The sequence below is a fragment of the Tasmannia lanceolata genome, unplaced genomic scaffold (genome assembly GCF_043159265.1).
Source record: "Tasmannia lanceolata isolate RefF3 unplaced genomic scaffold, GAP_Taslan_0.1 ptg000054l, whole genome shotgun sequence".
NCBI classification, from domain to species: Eukaryota; Viridiplantae; Streptophyta; class Magnoliopsida; order Canellales; family Winteraceae; genus Tasmannia; species Tasmannia lanceolata.
Window position 1 is genome coordinate 1,968,379 of NW_027518731.1, and position 19,546 is coordinate 1,987,924.

At 39.4% G+C, this 19,546-nt stretch overlaps 2 protein-coding genes, 1 long non-coding RNA gene and 1 pseudogene across 4 annotated transcripts in view; 2 read left to right on the forward strand and 2 right to left on the reverse strand.

Annotated features, from left to right (window-relative positions):
• Positions 1-1,207: 1,207 nt before the first annotated feature.
• Positions 1,208-1,589, forward strand: LOC143864893 (uncharacterized). Its single transcript, XR_013241372.1, has 2 exons — positions 1,208-1,294; positions 1,411-1,589. It is a non-coding gene; the product is annotated as an uncharacterized LOC143864893 (long non-coding RNA).
• Positions 1,590-5,311: 3,722 nt separating this feature from the next.
• Positions 5,312-6,101, reverse strand: LOC143864852 (ethylene-responsive transcription factor ERF020 pseudogene; annotated as a pseudogene).
• A 7,139-nt stretch (positions 6,102-13,240) lies between these two features.
• Positions 13,241-15,349, forward strand: LOC143864802 (disease resistance protein RPS2-like). The gene has a single exon (XM_077375634.1). The coding sequence runs from the start codon at positions 13,270-13,272 to the stop codon at positions 15,217-15,219; it is 1,950 nt and encodes a 649-aa protein (XP_077231749.1). The 5' UTR covers positions 13,241-13,269; the 3' UTR covers positions 15,220-15,349.
• A 2,857-nt stretch (positions 15,350-18,206) lies between these two features.
• The window catches only part of LOC143864709 (alpha/beta-Hydrolases superfamily protein), a 34,552-nt gene continuing 33,212 nt past the window's right edge, over positions 18,207-19,546 (reverse strand). For both annotated transcript variants that reach the window (XM_077375487.1, XM_077375486.1), the window contains one exon: positions 18,207-18,590. In XM_077375487.1, the coding sequence (XP_077231602.1) occupies positions 18,522-18,590 (69 nt within the window). In that variant the 3' untranslated portion in view covers positions 18,207-18,521. The remainder of the gene's footprint in view (positions 18,591-19,546) is intronic.

Below are 19,546 nucleotides of genomic sequence, written 5' to 3' on the forward strand. Positions count from 1 at the left end.
GACCTGTGGATTTGAAGTCTCATATAGGAATCTCTAGTTATCTCTCATATCTCCTCCCACTGAGTCACTGCTGACATCATCTCTCCTCTTAAGTCATTGCTGACGTGTTCGCATATTCTAAATCTTGATGAACGAGTTTTTATACGGTGAGTGCGCGTTAACACCAGTATTTTTCGAAAAGTTTGGTGAGTCCCACTTCAGAGGATGATCCAAAGCGTCCATTTGCTGGGCCACAACATAAATAGGATGTATGTGGTAGATAATCTTCATAGGATGATCCTAACCCTCCAATCCATAGATGTTTCTATAATGTGCAGTCACTCTACAAAATTGGAGGGTTAGAATCATCCTATGGAGATGATCAAGTAGGTACTACGTATTTACGTTGTGGCCCAGCAAATGGAAGGTTTGGATCATCCTTTGAAGTGGGTCCCACTGTTCTTTTTGAAAAGTGCAGTGGGTCTACAAAATTGGAGGGTTAGGATCATCCTATGGAGATGATCATGATCAAGTAGGTACTACGTATTTAGGTTGTGGCCCAGCAAATGGAAGGTTTGGATCATCCTTTGAAGTGGGTCCCACTGTACTTTTTGAAAAGTGCAGTGGGCCCGCTTCGAAAGGATGATCCAAACAATCCATTTGTTGGGCCACGGCATAAATAGGTTATGACTTAAAAATCATTTCCATCCCCCTCCTATGTGTAGTTCTATAGTGGAATTGCACATTATGAAAATGTCTTGGAGGGACGAACAAGCAACCGGATTTACGTGCAGCTCCTTCCTGTGTCCCCTCGAGCACCCCCCCTCCTTCACCATATAAAATTTCTAAAATAGTAGCATTGATTCTTTGCTCTAAAAAAAGACTAAAACATGCTTTCTTTTAAAAAAGAGATACCCTCCCATGCTAGTTACCATCTATAGATTTTTCTTTTCCTTTAAGCACCATTTCTTTTCAACGTAAAATAGCGTAAAACAAATTTTACCCTATTCTTCCACATAAAAATGGACGCAAAATTTATTTTAGGCACATTTTCAATCAAAAGAAGAAAGCCTTAATCTCATGCTTCTTTTTTGAAAGGGAATACCCTCCCCTGCAAGCAACCATCTCTTTTCTTTAATCTCAAGTACTCTTCAAGGAAGGAATCCCAATCCCTTTTTTTGGGCTTTAAAAGTAGTAAGCTAACTGTTCATCCTATGTACCTTCTATACCTTCTTCCTATCACAAACCTAAGGCCTTTCTGAAGAAAAGACTACAGGCTCCTACTTTCTAGTGCCACTCGCCGCCAAATTTTTGGGTAACTACGCTACTCTAAATCTTTCTTTTGTTTTTGTTTTTGTTTTTTTTCAAATTATCGCAATATCATAGCTTACTCTAGTCATAACCCATATGGATCTACAATGGTGGAGCCAGGATTTATACATAAGGGCGGCAGGCTTATACATAAGGGGGTTGGCTTCAAATTTTAAAGGGGGCTGGGCCCAATTGAGTTAGGCCTATTAAGGAGTTTGGCCCAACTCAACAGTGGCTGCTGCCGCCCTTATGCTACATGTAGCTCCACCCCTGGGTCTATGAAGTTTTAGATTTTTTTATGGCCGGAGAGATTGATGGTAGCAAACCTTGATTTTTGTGGGCTTTGATCGAGTGGACAGGACCTCCCCATTCAATGTGGGAACAATAGCCATACCCATAGCACATGTGGATGATGGTTTCAACATTTGATTGAGTAGGCCCCTCTACTCCAGTCAAATTTCGTTGGTCCCAATATGAATGCGTGATCCTAGTCCCTTAATCAAGCCCTATAGCCCGAGGCCACCTCTCTCTAGTGTATTTATGACTATTTTTTTTATACTACAACGGGTGGCGTGGGAAGAATTGAGGGTGAATATATCATTTCCGTGAGGCTTTGTTTCTTTGGATGTAAACTGGGCGTAAAACAAATTTTACGTCCATTTTACACTTAGAAATTAGTGTAAAAGTTGCTTTACGTCCATTTCCAATTTACCATTTTACGTTGGAAGGAACAGAGCATCAACATTAGTGTTCTCCCATCCTAGCTAAGACTATTAAGCCGCGTTTGGATTACCAGAATATGGAATCAGAATTGGCATCCTATTTCGATTCTCCTGTAAATAGAATGGAATGCTTAAATAAAAAATCTAATTCAAAAACTTCTAATGAAAATTTCATTCTGAATACCACCTATTGGGGCGGAAAATAGATTTAGGCATTATCATCCTTTAATTCTGCTCCGGTGTCAATTTCACCTCCTTATTCTGTTCAATTTTTTGAGCCGAATGTTAGAATCAGAATATGGTGTCGATTCCCGCACCTAATTCCAATGATCCAAACACCACCTTAATGTTTACAAAGCATGATCAAGTGAACAATATCTTTGTTGGGCATGGGATCATGACAGTTTAGATCATTAGTGGTGTAGTAGATCAGAGGCCACGATCGCTATACACATGTCTAATGTGTACCATGTATGATGGAACAAGGTGTTCGAAATGATAGTGGCGTTGTCGAATGGGCTTATTCCGGCCCTATTGGGATAAGTGATGCTTCGGAGGCCGAAGTAAAGGCCGTCTATTTTGGTATGATGAGGTTAAGTAGAGAAATGTTAGATAGTATTATTGTGGAGGGTGATTCACTCAACGTGATTGGATGAAGGGTAAGACGTCACCCCCGTGGAGATTTTCACATTTGTTTGATGAAATGGATGATTTATTTTTGGGTTCATCTTCGGTTCTTAATCATGTGCGGCGATCTGCTAAAGGGGAGGCGGATGCTCTGGCTACGGGTGGGTTGAGCGGTGATGGAGTGGTTTGATTATCTCCCTCCGTGACATTGTATTTTATTCTTTCTTTTTGTTTTCTTGTCCTTGTTCCATGTACCAATCATGGTCGGGTTGGGTTGGGTCGGGTCGGGTTTTTCAAAACCCTAGCCCAACCTTGGATCCCATTATCTCGACCGTGACCCACCCTCACCCTGAGTTAAGGCCGGAAAACATCAACCCATTGCCCACCCTACAGAGCTCAGGGCAGCCCTGGCCCACCCTGATTGGGCCGGGCCGGGCTCTGATTGACCCTATTGCAAATACCTGTTAAGAGTGCCAAAAATAAAGCAACCATATATCATATAGAACAAAATGATCAATAAACAAAGAAAAGAAACAAAATAAGACAATATGAATTCAACAACATGACGGGCAACAGAGACAATTAATAATAATAATGTAAAGAAACATCAATCCAAAATAATAGAAAACATTAGCAAATGAAACATGCACAGATTGTTCAATTCTATAATAGAAAACTTAGGGTAGGGGGATATCAATCCAAAATAATAGAAAACATTAGCAAAAGAAACATGCACAGATGGTTCAATTCTATAATAAAAAACTTAGGGTCGAGGTATCAACCCTGAACCCGACCTTACCTTGAGTCAGGGCCTAAAAAACGAACCCTGATCCGCCCTCAGGGTTGGAAAATGCAGCCCAGACCCTGTTTGGGCTCATGGCGGGTCAGGGGTGACATTGTACCCCTAACTCCACATTTATCATTTCTATAGAATCATAACATTTGAGTGAATTTTGCAAATCAGGCAATGCCATCAATCCATGACCAAAATACCCATTTTAGATTTAATTAGGGCGATGATATATTTCCACCCCCGCGCATTCACCCCCTTTTAACGTGATTTGACGTCAAAAAGCAGTAAAATTCCCCACTGTTCACGTAATAAGGGAGGGGAATGCATACTGCGGCATGCGGCGCCGGGGGGTGGGGGTGTAAAAGATTTTAGGAAAAATGCCTACTTTCTTTGTTATCCTTCTTTCTTCTACTTTCTTCTTCTTCCTTTTGAGATTTCCACCGGTGGAAGGGGGACATAAAAAGTAGTTTTCGGTCAGTTGTAGTTGTTTTCTTACACAGAAGTCAGAAGTTCCACTGGCGGACTGTAAAATAGTAGCTATAATTACTTCAGCGACGGTCCAAGGGAGGTGTGTCTATATCAATTCCTTGTATTCAAAAGTAAAGAATACATTTACCCCTTCCCCTTAGAGCACCCCTTAGAAGTGTAAAAAGAATAGTCCTAAATACTTAGAGGGGTTGTCCAAGAGAAGAATTTTTTTTTTTTTTTTGGGGGGGGGGGGGGGGGGGGCGCATATATCATCCCCTTTATATAGCACTCGATTAGGGTTAGTAGCTATAATTACTTCAGCGACGGTCCAAGGGAGGTGTGTCTATATCAATTCCTTGTATTCAAAAGTAAAGAATACATTTACCCCTTCCCCTTAGAGCACCCCTTAGAAGTGTAAAAAGAATAGTCCTAAATACTTAGAGGGGTTGTCCAAGAGAAGAATTTTTTTTTTTTTTTTGGGGGGGGGGGAGGGGGGCGCATATATCATCCCCTTTATATAGCACTCGATTAGGGTTAGAGAGGGAGGGGTCTCTTCATTTTTTGTTGAGAGAGAGAGAGAGAGCTTGCCAGTCTCGTTGCACACCGTTGATGGTCGATTTGGATGGATAAACTTTCTTTTTTTTTTTGGTATAGATAAATGTATTTAACCACTTGATTTCGATTTGTACCGGATAAACCGTGAACCAAACCGAACCGGTCAAAATCAGTTTGGTTTGTTTCGGCTATACCCCCGATCGGTTTGGTAATGGTTTGGATTTTCTCCAAACCGATTTGATTGGTTCGGTTAAAAAAACGCCCTAAACCGAACCGGTCCGAACCATGTGCAGCCCTAACACAAGCTAACGTTTTAACGGATTTTGTCTTATTCATTTAATTCATCTGAGGTGCCAATTGACTCCTGCAAAAGTGAGCCCCGAAATGACTTTCTGCAAAAAATTGTCTAGCAAATTCCATACTTGTAGCTCCGTTTGGTTGCCAGTTAAATTTTTGTGCTAGGAATAATCTTGTAAAATTTTGAACCCATCCTATGTTTGGTTGCCTTTTAGTACTAAAATTTTTTTAATCTCATTCTTGTAATGATTGCTTATGTGGTGACATGGACTCTCTGTCCCATATTTTTCTTTCCTAGGGAATGATGTCCTCTCTCTCATCCCTTCCCATATTTGGTAATGACACCCCTAAAATTTCACAGGAAGTTTTGAAATTGTAGGAAAAAAAAACCTAGTTGACTCCACTATTGGGATTAAAAAGTTCCTAGGGTAAAAAAAAAAGTCCCAAGAATTTAAAAAAAACCCAGCAACCAAACGGAGCAGCTAGGCAAATTCACGGCTCACTTTTGCCAAAGAGAATAGCTAGTACGTTGATCTAACGGTCTTGGTAAAAAATCATGTTGAATAAAAAAAGCTAGCATTTCAGGATAATTTTGCAATTGGATAGCCCACAAATCAAGCCAATCCTGTAATCAAAAGATCTAATGTTGGGTATCTCTAGGATTAGATGATTGTCGTGAATCTTGGGCTATCGGATATCCAAAGCAAGGTCTATCAACTTTACGGTTCATATCAATCAAGTGGGACCCACTAACTCGAATCCCTTCAAAAATCTAAATACATATTTCCATGTCATCAACTGATATACTCAATGCCTCTCCTTCTCTTAAATCACAGCTCCCAGCCACCTCTTCATTATTCACATCCTCCCAAACTGATTCATCCACACCTTGAAACCCACTATTTTCTAGCATCTTTACCTCCTCTTCCGGCCGTCTAGTGACCAATTTAGCATCCACAGCCATGCCGGCATCGGTAGCCACTCTTTGTACGGAGGTAGGAGACATGTCACCCCGGTGAAACATCGGAACGGTCATCGGGAAGTTTAAATTCTCCATTTCGGACGGGCCCCGTAAATAGAAAACGGCGGTGTCGTGGGCCACGGCCGCAGCCTCCGGGGTGGAGTAAGTTCCCAACCACAAGCACGTTCGGCTGCCTTGGAGCCGGATTTCTGACACCCATTTCCCCCATTTCCGACGCCGTACCCCTTTATACTTTTTCTTGCCTTCGTTCCCATTCTGTCCGACCATGTCTCTGTAGTTCTCGGCCTTCGAACGACATGGATGCACCTGCATCACATTCCCTTCTTCCATTGATCAGATATTTTTATGAGTGTTTGGAAATGAGAGATATGTTGGGTGTGGAGTTTATATAGGTTGAAGGAAGGGAAGGTCAGCCTTGGAGGAGGGGTTAGGATCTCAAAATGTTTGACCAATTAAAAAAAACGTTGACAAGGGATTAAGACATGGTTCGTTCATTTTGAAAGGTCAAAAGTCAAAAGTAAGGGAAATTTTTATTACTGTGGATGGGGAAAATGTGATATTTCCAATCTCCTTTTGTTGTAATTTTCGTCCACGAGAAAATGGCAAAGATTATTTTGTTGGGATTTGCTAGGCAATTTTTAGGGGCTCACTTTTGCACGAGAGTATGGCCACACAAGCTCACTTTTCAACAGATTTTGTCATTTAATTTCCCATTCCTTTAATTTTTAGCATTCTTAGTGCGTTATGGGCCATTTGGATACATAGATTTTGTAATCCGTAGTGGTAAAATCATGAATTATATAAGCTAAAATGTGGACTTTTATAAGTATTATAATCTGGGATTTTCTAAAGGGTCCAATGCAAAAGGCATTTCTCGGAACGTCTCTTGCATGAGAGAGGAGCCCCCTCATGAATAATGACAAAACCTAGCTTATAAAATCAAAGTTTTGTCATTATTCATGTGGTGGCTGCTCTCTCATGCAATAGACGTTCCACGACATGCCTTTGGTGATGAACCCTAGCAAATCCCTTTATTGTCCATGTTTGTAAAATCCTGGCTTCAGATCATAAGATTCAGGTTCTAGCTTATAAAATCCAAGTTTTATCCTGTAAAACCCAAGATTTTACGGTCACGAATTATTAGATTGATGATTCCAAACTGTCCCTTAGGTGATGTGCCCTCAGCTTTAGCATTCCTCTAAAATTAATGCCCGGTGGTCAAATATTTAGTCTTCAAGAAGAAAAGCATAATTTTGGCCTTTGCCTTTATTGCGTCACTGCTTGACCTTCTCTCTCTCTCTCTCTCTGCCGACCTGTGGATTCGAAGTCTCATATAGGAATCTCTAGATATCTCTCATATCTCCTCCCTCTGAGTCACTGCTGATATCATCTCTCCTCTTAAGTCATTGCTGACGTGTTCGCATATTCTAAATCCTGATGAAAGAGTTTTTATACGGTGAGTGCGCGTTAAAACCAGTATTTTTCGAAAAGTTTGGTGAGTCCCACTTCAAAGGATGATCCAAAGCGTCCATTTGCTGGGCCACAGGGGCGATGCCACATGAGAGGAAAGGGGGGCAATTGCCCCCCTTATTTTTTTGGAAAAAAAAAATATGCCTTTATTTTTTAATAATTTTTTAATACTTACCCCCTTTTTTAAAAAATATGCCCCCCTTTCCAATAGAAAATAAGTTTAAAATTTTAATTTTACCATTTTTATCTCTCTTTTTTGTGCAAAATTTACTATAATTTTTGCCCCCTTGTGCAAAATTTCAGATAGAAATTTTTTCTATCTTAATTTCAAGATAGATAAAAAATTACTATAATTTTTGCCCCCCTTGTGCAAAATTTCTGGCATCGCCCCTGCTGGGCCACAACATAAATAGGATGTATGTGGTAGATAATCTTCATAGGATGATCCTAACCCTCCAATCCATAGATGTTTCTATAATGTGCACTCACTCTACAAAATTGGAGGGTTAGGATCATCCTATGGAGATGATCAAGTAGGTACTACCTATTTACGTTGTGGCCCAGCAAATGGAAGGTTTGGATCATCCTTTGAAGTGGGTCCCACTCTACTTTTTGAAAAGTGCAGTGGGCCCGCTTCAAAGGATGATCCAAACCATCCATTAGCTGGGCCACAACGTAAATAGGGCGTACGGGGTTGATCATCTCCATAGGATGATCCTAACCCTGAAATCCGTAGAGGTACTGCACATTATAGAATGTATTAATCTTTCACATCTATTTTAGTAGGCATGGGAGGGTATCTCTTTTTTAAAAGAAAGCAAGTTTTAGTCTTTTTTTAGAGCAAAGAATCAGCGCTACAATTTTAGAGATTTTATATGCTGTGTGGCCATACTGTCGTATTCTTCTTTTTTTTCTTTTTTTTTCAAAAAGTACTGTACGGCCCACTAAGTAGGATGATCCGAACCGTCCATTTGTTGGGCCACGGCATAAATAGGTTATGACTTAAAAATCATTTCCATCCTAACCCTCCTATGTATAATTCTATAGTGGGACTGCACATTATGGAAATGTCTTGGAGGGACCGAACAAGCAACCGGATTTACGTGCAGCTCCTTCGTGTGTCCCCTCGAGCACCCCTCCTCCTTCACCATATAAAATCTCTAAAACAGTAGCCTTGATTCTTTGCTCTAAAAAAGACTCAAACATGCTCTCTTTCAAAAAAGAGATACCCTCCCATGCTAGTCACCATCTATAGATTTTTCTTTTCCTTTAAGCACCATTTCTTTTCAACGTAAAATAGCGTAAAACAAATTTTACCCTATTCTTCCACATAAAAATGGACGCAAAATTTATTTTAGGCACATTTTTCATCAAAAGAAGAAAGCCTTAATCTCATGCTTCTTTTTTGAAAGGGAATACCCTCCCCTGCAAGCAACCATCTCTTTTCTTTAATCTCAAGTACTCTTCAAGGAAGGAATCCCAATCCCTTTTTTTGGGCTTTATAAGTAGTAAGCAAACTGGTCATCCTATGTACATTCTATACCTTCTTCCTATCACAAACCTAAGGCCTTGCTGAAGAAAAGACTACAGGCTCCTACTTTCTAGTGCCACTCGCCGCCAAATTTTTGGGTAACTACGCTACTCTAAGTCTTTCTTTTGTTTTTGTTTTTGTTTTTTTCAAATTATCGTAATATCATGGCTTACTCTAGTCATAACCCATATGGGTCTACAATGGCGGAGCCAGGATTTATACATAAGGGCGGCAGGCTTATACATAAGGGGGTTGGCTTCAAATTTTAAAGCGGGCTGGGCCCAATTGAGTTAGGCCTATTAAGGAGTTTGGCCCAACTCAACAGTGGCTGCTGCCACCCTTATGCTACATGTAGCTCCACCCCTGGGTCTATGAAGTTTTAGATTTTTTTATGGCCGGAGAGAATGATGGTAGCAAACCTTGATTTTTGTGGGCTTTGATCGAGTGGACAGGATCTCCCCATTCAATGTGGGACCAATAGCCATACCCATAGCACATGTGGATGATGGTTTCAACATTTGATATAGGCCCCTCTACTCCAGTCAAATTTCGTTGGTCCCAATATGAATGCGTGATCCTAGTCCCTTAATCAAGCCCTATAGCCCGAGGCCACCTCTCTCTAGTGTATTTATGACTATTTTTTTTATACTACAACGGGTGGCCTGGGAAGAATTGAGGGTGAATATATCATTTCCGTGAGGCTCTGTTTCTTTGGATGTAAACTGGGCGTAAAACAAATTTTACGTCCATTTTACACTTAGAAATTAGTGTAAATGTTGCTTTACGTCCATTTCCACCATTTTACGTTGGAAGGAACAGAGCATCAACATTAGTGTTCTCCCATCCTAGCTAAGACTATTAAGCCGCGTTTGGATTACCAGAATATGGAATCAGAATTGGCATCCTATTTCGATTCTCCTGTAAATAGAATGGAATGCTTAAATAAGAAATCTAATTCAAAAACTTCTAATGAAAATTTCATTCTGAATACCACCTATTGGAGTATTGGGGCGGAAAATAGATTTAGGCATTATCATCCTTTAATTCTGCTCCGGTGTCAATTTCACCTCCTTATTCTGTTCAATTTTTTGAGCCGAATGTTAGAATCAGGTAGAATCAGAATATGGTGTCGATTCCCGCACCTGATTCCAATGATCCAAACACCACCTTAATGTTTACAAAGCATGATCAAGTGAACAATATCTTTGTTGGGCATGGGATCATGACAGTTTAGATCATTAGTGGTGTAGTAGATCAGAGGCCACGATCGCTATACACATGTCTAATGTGTACCATGTATGATGGAACAAGGTGATCGAAATCATAGTGGCATTGTCAAATGGGCTTATTCCGGCCCTATTGGGATAAGTGATGCTTCGGAGGCCGAAGCAAAGGCTGTCTATTTTGGTATGATGAGGTTAAGTAGAGAAATGTTAGATAGTATTATTGTGGAGGGTGATTCACTCAACATGATTGGATGAAGGGTAAGACGTCACCCCCGTGGAGATTTTCGCATTTGTTTGATGAAATGGATGATTTATTTTCGGGTTCATCTTCGGTTCTTAATCATGTGCGGCGATCTGCTAAAGGGGAGGCGGATGCTCTGGCTACGGGTGGGGTTGAGCGGTGATGGAGTGGTTTGATTATCTCCCTCCGTGATATTGTATTTTATTCTTTCTTTTTGTTTTCTTGTCCTTGTTCCATGTACCTTTGGGTGTGGTCCATCTCGGGTCCCGTCTTTTTTATTAATATTACCTGTTTGCCATCTCAAAAAAAGAAAAAAGGTGATTGAACATATTTTAGATTGTTGTGCTCTGTATTTGTAGGACTCAAGTTTTGGGTTGGGTATGGTAGCCAAACTCTCTCATTTTAATGATTTTAAGATTGAGGATCTCTCTAATAATTTATATTCTAATTGTATGAGTGAAGAGTATACAGTAATTTTGTATTGATTGGCAAAATGAATATACAATATCAGAGTTCTTGAAAAAGATAAGTTTTCTAAAAATTCTTTTACTAGGTACTTTATATTTTTCCTTATTACTTCAAATTTTACTCCTGTTAGGGGTGGTGATGGACCCAGATGGTCCGATGGATCCACAGGATCTGAACACTAATGGAATGCATTTGGGCAATCTAGCTATATCCAAATCTGTCCATTGGATCCATATCTTAAGGTCCAAATGAAGTGTGTCAATGTTGAGAAATACCCTTCAATTTTTTGTTCATTTACGTCTTTTTTTAGGGATATTTTCTTAACTTTTAAAAACGTAGCTCATGACGAAAAACAACAGTTCCTTTTTCGCCTTTTGTTTTGATAAAAGGGATTCAAACGGATCGTGATCAGACATAGGTGGATCCGTTGACACCCATAACTCCATGGCCCACTAAAACCGTGTATACTATATTTCATTGTTTATGAAAATTATATGGACATATTCAAGAATAGGTGGCAACGTCCCAATAGATTATAAGCTTATGAGATTTTATATGGTGTGTGGTACTATGGTCCATTATTTTTTCAAAAAGTACTGTAGAGCCCACTTCATAGGATGATCCAAACCGTTCATTTGTTTGGTCACAACGTAATTAGGTTGTGCCCTAAAAATTTTTTCCATAGGATGATCCTGACCCTCCTATCTATCTATAGATTGGAGGGTTAGGATCATCCTATGGAAATGATTTTCTGGAAACAACCTATTTAAGTTGTGGCACAACAGATGAACGGTTTGGATTTTCCTACGAAGGGGGCCGTACTTTTTAAAAAAGTATTGAACTATACGTTCACACCATATAAAATGTCCAAGTTTATAACCACATTTTACTCTTATCAGTTATCACCCTCTGTTTTAAGTATTAAAACGCTCATTAAACCTTTCAAATTTACGAAGGTATGCTCTTATCTTTCGCAAGTGTTTTCCAAGAATGCATTCAAATCCCATTCTCCACTTAGAATCCTTCCCCCAAATCCCTTACCCAAACCATCCACCTCCATATAGAATCCCAATCAATCCTGCTTCCTTCTTGGTTTATAATCGTCTTTTCTCCCACAAATCCACACAAATCTGATTAATCACCATGTCCTATATAAAAACCATGCAATGGTAGTCCCTAGACACAAAGCAAATCCCATCTCTCTCTCTCTCTCTCACAGCATTTCTTCTAGTTTTCTTTTTTATTTTGCATTTTCGCTCTTTTAACGCTGGGACATCAACTCAGAAAAAGAAGGGTCTTCAAACGGGGTCACACGACCCACCCCACATCCTCTCCTTAAATTTCCTGCCATCCAGACATCATTCGGCGGAAAAAGAAGCCGGGGAAGGACTAAACTCTCTTTTCTCTGATTTTTTTCATTATTATCATTATTTGCATTCTATAATCTTCATATGTGAAAATACTTCTTGTTGAAATTTATTTAGTTTCTTGTGATAATCAACAAAAAATATTGGTTCATTGGCTGTTTAGCTGCATGCTCTCACACTTAATAACTTTCTTTTACTAAAAACTTGTTACCCAAAGGCAATGGAGCTTTTTCTTCAGCTTTTTTTCTGAAACACCTATTTTGCATTATACCATTCAAACTTCATTGCTTGGATTTTCACATTTTATTGCACTTCTATCAGAAATTTATCACTTGAATCCAGATTGCACAAGTCCATTTAAAATAAGGATACTAGAATTTTTATTTAGACTCCAATTCAAATATTCTAAAGTATAAACTTGATATCATGTATTCTTGTGTGGTTGTGCGGAGTAACCCAACAACCCGAAACTGAAGTGTGTGTTCAATAATTTTGTGGCGTAATGTTTTTATACAGGTTTGTGAAACTGCAACCGAATAGTAATTGAAGTGTTGTGTGTGTTGAATTGAGAAGGAAGAAAAGATTACCAAGAGATGGCAAATTTGAATGTTGTTGCAAAAACAAACACAAATCCAAGCACGAGCGCTGGGCCTGTGTTTGAGCGCTTGAGACAACGCATCTGGGAATGTATTAGAGATCCGAATGTTTCTTTGATGGGATTGGTTGTTAGAAAAGAGCGTGGGGTAGTCGGGTTGACGACGGACCGGGTCCTGAACCGAGTGATGGAGGAAGCCAAAGAAACCCATCACTTTGAGTTTACGGTGCGGGTAACAGTATCCAATGAATTTGAGATTTCAGAGCGGTTGTTGCATAGGAGAATAGGAGAGGGGTTGGGGATCCCTGTCCACGGTTGTAGCATTGGCTTAACAGGAGAAAGAACAATGGTATTCTTGCAAAATAGGAGGATCTTGGTGATTTTAGAGGATGTTCGAAAGCGCTTGAATTTATATACATTGGGGATACATCCCGATGTACTTCCTGAGGGCAGCGTGGTTGTGATGGTAACTCCAGTGGGACAAGTCTGTTATGAAATGAAGATCCAAAGAGTTGTGGAGGAGGAAGCATGGGAGCATTTGTGCGAGGAAGATGCTTGGGATCTATTATGCCGAGAGGCTTCTGATATTGCTTCATACCTCTCTCGATTTCAAGGCCGGATCAATGGTGACACAGTCATGGAATGTTGGTTATATCTCTCGCTTTTCCCCAACGGTCTGGATGCTTTTTCTCTAATCTTCTTTTGGATCATGGAGGGCTTTATAGATGGATTTCAATGGTTGTATGATGGCATCGGGGAAGGAGAAAGTATACTTAATGAGCTAAACGAACGCCAGATGTTTCAAGTAGAGGATACTTATGATGGGACTAGGATTCCTAGTCACATAAAGTCAAAGTTGTTTGCTGTTACTATTGAATCAAGTAGAGGAAGAAGGTTTCCTCGTGATAAGATGCTACTGAAAAGTGACATGGCGCTAACACAAGCACCTAACGCAGAGGAGTGGGAAGACAAGGTAAGGATCTCCCTATCCTTCAATCAAATACAAAGTCTCTTCAATAGCCCTCCCAACTGCCCTACGCTCTCCACTTTGTTTCTTCATTGCAATCCGTTGCGGAAAATCCCTGATTCATTTTTTGAGCACATGAATAGCCTTCGACTCCTTCACCTCTCCAAAACGCACATCTCATCCTTGCCCTCATCACTCTCATGCTTGTGCAATCTTCGTATGCTTTTCTTGTCTAGTTGTCCTTGCTTGTACACTCTTCCCCTGCCCCTTATACAATCTCTTCCAAAATTGGAGGCTCTTGTTCTTGGAGGAACTCCAATAAAAAATTTGATTCCAAAGGCATCCTTTGAGTACATGCCTAACCTTCGTCTTCTCGATATTGCTATTATAAATGCATATTGTATTACTCAAGTCTCTGTAAGAGGTTGTAGGTCCTTGGAAGATTTTAGCGGCATTAGCCAACTTAAAAATCTTGAGGTGCTCGATCTTTCAGGTACCAGAATTAGATTCCTACCCAATGGATTTGAACATTTAACTCAGCTGACACGTCTAGACTTGCTAGACACAAAATACCTTAAAAATGTTAATTGGGATGGGATAGTTCATCTTCCGAAAGAGTTGAATTGGGACCAATGTTGCTTTGATTTGCCAACACAATGTCAGGTTAGAGGTAGGAATGGATATTGCATCTCCGTAACAGATGCGAATATTTTTCGTACATTGGATGCACACTCTCCCTTGTGGGAAAAATACATCCATGAATTTCATTTGTATGTGGGTGCATGTGAAGAACGGGGAAAAGCCAAAGATGATCCTTTCGAAAGAACTGAATTTTACTATGGTGGGATTTATTCCCACATTAAAATCCAACACCCTACTCCTACAAGTTATAGCACTTCTTTTGAGATTGGCTCTACTGAAAGTGATCTCAATGGTATTGGAGGAGTTCTCTACCACACAAAATTCTTGTCCCTGCAAAAAAATCAGTTCATTATAACACTATCTCATTGCGGCATTAAAAATACAGGAAATCTTATTGAATGTCGGATTGAGAAATGTTACAAAATGAAAAGCTTGATTGTGGGGCAAAGCGCGGACATTGATGCATTGGAGTCCCTCGAGAAACTGTCAATGTTTCATCTTGCCAATCTTTCTACAGTGTGTGAGGGAATAGTTGGGCACAAAAGCTTTACAAGCTTAAATTGCATCTATTTGGAGTCTTGTCCAAAACTTGTGAGCTTATTCTCTTCGGGTATACACTTGAAAAAACTAGAAATACTCGAGATTAAATCATGTAAAATATTGGAGAGTTTGTTCCAAGATGATCAAGCAGGCCAAGATGCATTCCCATCCTTGCGCAGTTTATATCTTTGGGAGCTACCAAAACTGAAGAGCATTTGCCAAGGATATTTGCCAGCTTTAGAGATGATGAAAGTCAAAGGATGTCCAAATTTGCGAAAACTCCCTCTATATGTTGGGGATTCAATCACTGGACTAAAAATTTCAGGGGAGCCTAACTGGTGGAACAATCTTGTATGGGAAGACACTGGCATCAAGAATCACATCCATTTCGAGGAACGAAGCCCGTTTACTTTGGAATCTTTCCCATCTACTTTGTAATTTTTCTTATTTTTTCTTTTTTCTTGTGGGTGCCACTAGTTCAAGACTAATATTGTGTAATTTTTATGTATGTTTTTCTTTGTTTGAGTTTCCAATATAGAATTTTTCAGTAAGTGAAATGAAAATCATACCTCAAAATCCTTTAACAATCCAATTTTAGCTATTGAGGGGGCTCTATCTGAGTAAAGTATTTCCCCAATAATCTTTTTCCAATTTGAATACAAAAAAGATGTTGAATCTGGGCCGTTAATTGAGACCCTTTTCAGACCATAGTTAGAAAAAACTCTTCTTTAAATGTCATTTTTTGAAAAAGTTAGGGCATGTGAATAAAGTTTTCATGTGCCGTTAAACACCTTACAAGTGTACAACTCACACGCCCTAACGTTTTCTGTTAAAAGGGGTCGATTTAAGATACATGGGGGTCGATTTATCACTCCCCAATATAATTTATAGTTTTGAGTAGGGTTTTTAAATGTTATGAAAATATAGACATATCCATTTCTTCTTACATAAAACAAATTTTACGCCCATTTTTCACTTAAAATGGGCATAAAAATTGTTTTACCCACAGTTGATGTCAAAAGATATGAGGAAAATAAACGCAAATATTAAAGATATTTTTGTACAACCCCACGCCCTTGGATGCTCTAGATAATGGGGTACGTTTGTGGGTACATTGATCCAATGGACACAATCATATCCAACTGTTGTGCCAAAATCCTCTCCATTAACGTTCCGACCTTTCGGTTCCATCAGACCATATGGGCCCATTGACACCCATATCGATCCCATATAATTTAAGTAGTGAGTTTTTATACGGTGTGTGGCCGTATAGTCCAATATTTTTCAAAATGTACTGTAAAGTCTACTCCATGGGATGATACAAACCATCCATTTATTGGGCCACAGCGTAAAATAGGTCATGTCCCAAAAATCATTTCCACAGGATGATCCTAAACTCTCTCATCAATAGCAGTTTCCCTAATTTGCAGTCCCACTCTAGATCGGAGGGTTAAGATCATCCTATGGAAATGATTTTTGTGGCACAACCTACTTATGTTGTGGCTTCACAAATGGACGGCTTGTATCATCCTATGGAGTGAGTTGTACAGTACTTTCTGAAAAATACTCGACCACATCGGCCACACCATATAAAATCTATAAAATAGTAACATTGATTCTTTGCTCTAAGAAGACTAGAACATGCTTTCTTCTAAAAAAAAGATATCCTCCCATGCCAGTAACCATTTCTAGCTTTTCTTTTCTTTAAGCTCCAATTCCTTTCGACTTAAATGAATGTAAAATGGCGAAAAACAAATTTTCCCTCGTTCCCCCACATAAAAATGGATGTAAAATTTATTTTAAGCCCATTTTTTTAAGTTAAAAGAAGAGAACCTTAATCTCATACTTTCTTTTCTGTTTGGTTGCTGGAAGTTGCGTAGGGGATTAGGAGAAGAAGAAGTTAAAGGGGAGAAGACAAGAAGATTAGATTGGGAGAAGAATAGTGGAAGATTGACCGGGTGTTTTTGGTTGTGCGGCAATCCGCGAGAAGATTGGCGGAAGATATAGGGGTGCCATTACCAAACTGGAGGGTGAAAGAGAGAGAAAGGGAAGAGAGAAAAGAGATAAAAGATAATAATACAAGAACTTCTTGAGATCTTCTCCTCAAATTTCACCATTAGGGGGGGAAATATCTCTGCCACGTAGGAGCCACATAGGATAAAATGTAACAATGATGTCTAGAAGTGGTCTAGTGGTCAAAGTTCTAAATGGCAACCAAATATGCTTTTGGGAGATCTTTGGAAGATCTCAAGCATTTGAAATTCCTACAATCCCTCCAAAATGGGCAGCTTTAAGAGAATCCCCTCCCATGCAAGCAACTATCTCTTCACTGTTTTTTAAACTCGGGTACTCTTCTTATATATCAAGAAAGGAATCCGAATCCCTTTTTCAGGTATTATAAGTAGTACAAGCTACTTCTTCATCCCATGTACCTTGTATACCTTCTTCCTATCCCATACCTAAGGCCTTACCGAAGAAAAGACAACATCATCCTATTTTCTTCCTTTCTATCGTGTCACTCGCCGCCAAATTTTTGGGCGGGTCGATGTAATCTTAGGTTTTTTTTTTTTTTTTTGGCTGGAGAGAGTGATGGTAGCAAACCTTGATTTCTGTGGGCACTGATCGTGTGGACATACAGGATTAGGGGTGGCCAGAACCGAACCAGACCCGAATAAAAAACCCGAACCGAACTGTTTAGAAAATACTTTGGGTATGGGTCAGTGCCACTGATGAAGAACTGAACGTATTCGCTTCTGGTACGGGTATAATGCATTTGGTTAGGTTCTGGAACTGAAGACCGAACTATTTGAATATATATACACCGGCTCCCATTGGTCGTAACGAGGGCCCACTTACGTTTAACTTTTAAGTTTGTTTATCGTAATGCGAAAAAACAAAACGCCTAAAAATATGTTTTTAGCCATTAAAACCGGAGAACCGAACCAAACCGAACAGATTATGTTTGGTCCAGTTCGGTTCGGTCCTACTATGTACTACGGTGCGGTTCATGGAACCGGGAACCGAAAACCGAACTAAAAAGTTACCAAGGACCGAGCACCGAACCGGTTGGCCACCCCTAGTTACCACAGGATCTCCCCATTCAACGTGGGACCATTAGCCATATACCCATATCACATTTGGATGATGGTTTGGACATTTGATTGAGTGGGCCCCTCTACTCCAATCAATTTCCGTTGGTCCCAACATGAATGGGTGATCGAAATCCCTTAATCAAGCCCTATAGCCCCAGGCCACCCCTCTCTAGTGTATTTATGACTATTTTTTTACACTACAAAAACTGATTCCATACATTTACATAGGGGGGAGAAATAAACCATGAAATGTATAGATCACGGGCAATAGTAGGAAACCTCTATTGAATTCAAAAACTGATTAAAAGTTTCACAGAACAAAAAAACATGCTCTACAACAAATTTGGACTCCATACATTTCCAAATATATATATCTCCATGAAATCAAAAATCAAATTACATCAGAAACACCAGCAACGAGAAAATGGATAGAAAGGAAATAAAAAAAGGACACTGTAATAAATAAACAAAATGGAGAACACAAACAACATCCAGAAGGCTTTTACTGCAGTCGAATACAGAAAAATAATGTGTAAGAGAACGTGCGAAGACTTACGTTTCTTTCTTTTTTCTTGAGCTCGAATCATGATCCCAATGCTGCGGATCTCAGGATCAATCCTCAGGGCCCACCCCAAATTGCCCAAATTGCTATTGATTGAATCTTTGGAAGGAAGATGAAATAAGTCTAAAGAGCCCATCTGGGTTGTCCGCATGCACCTAGTAAGAGACACAGAATAAGAAAAGGATTAGACCGGCATTTGAAAAATCTCCAAAATTTTTGGTGCAAACCTAGGGTTTGGAGGTTGATATTTGGGAATTGCATCATACATTCACATAATAGAATAAACGTCACATCAATGTTCCATCTTGAAAATAGCCCAATGTACCCAGTTGACAACAAGTACTCAACTTAATCTTAAAGGGAGAAAGCCCAAAGTATCCACAGGTAATTAACTTATAGAATGCTCCTAAAGGGAGAAATGATATCCAAACGAGATTTGCACGTTCTACAAATTTAAGAAAAGCTACCAATTAACTTTGTTTTGCAATCAAGATTACCATGCTGCAACTTCTGCAAATGATGAAAAATATTATTCATAATGGAGCTTATAGTGTACTATTATGAAGCTCAGAAGTTTGTTTTGCGAGTGCCCCAAAGAATAAAATTTATTACCTGGGCTTTTGATTTCCTTTTGCTCAAGGGCATTTAGAGCATTTTCTAAAAACTTCAATGAGTCAATTCATAACATTAATAGAGGCTAGTAACACTAATTATATCATGGGATGCTAGACTTGCATATTCTGGTGCAAACTCGGGGGTTTGCAGGTAATTATGGATAACATTGGAGATTAATCGATCAAATTTTCAATTAAAGTAACTCAAACCACCCACAAATCAGATCAAGCATTTGAACTTAATCAAAGCACACTAAAAAATTTATTTTGAGTTACCCTTTGAGTTAATTCAGAATGACCATGAAAATCTACCTCAAGCAACACTTGTCAACAACCAATCACATTAAGGGATGCTTGAGTAGGCAATATATAAATATGGCTGCAATAAGATAAGCCCAAATACAAGCCGAGAATAAAGCTAAAAAAACCCTAGAACCTGAAGAGATCACCTAACTGTAATAAATAAACTCAAATGTGAAGTAGGCTCGAAGGTGGGT

Excerpts from the sequence above, each read along its gene's own strand:
- LOC143864802 (XM_077375634.1), top strand. The coding sequence starts at position 13,270 with ATGGAATGTTGGTTATATCTCTCGCTTTTCCCCAACGGTCTGGATGCT.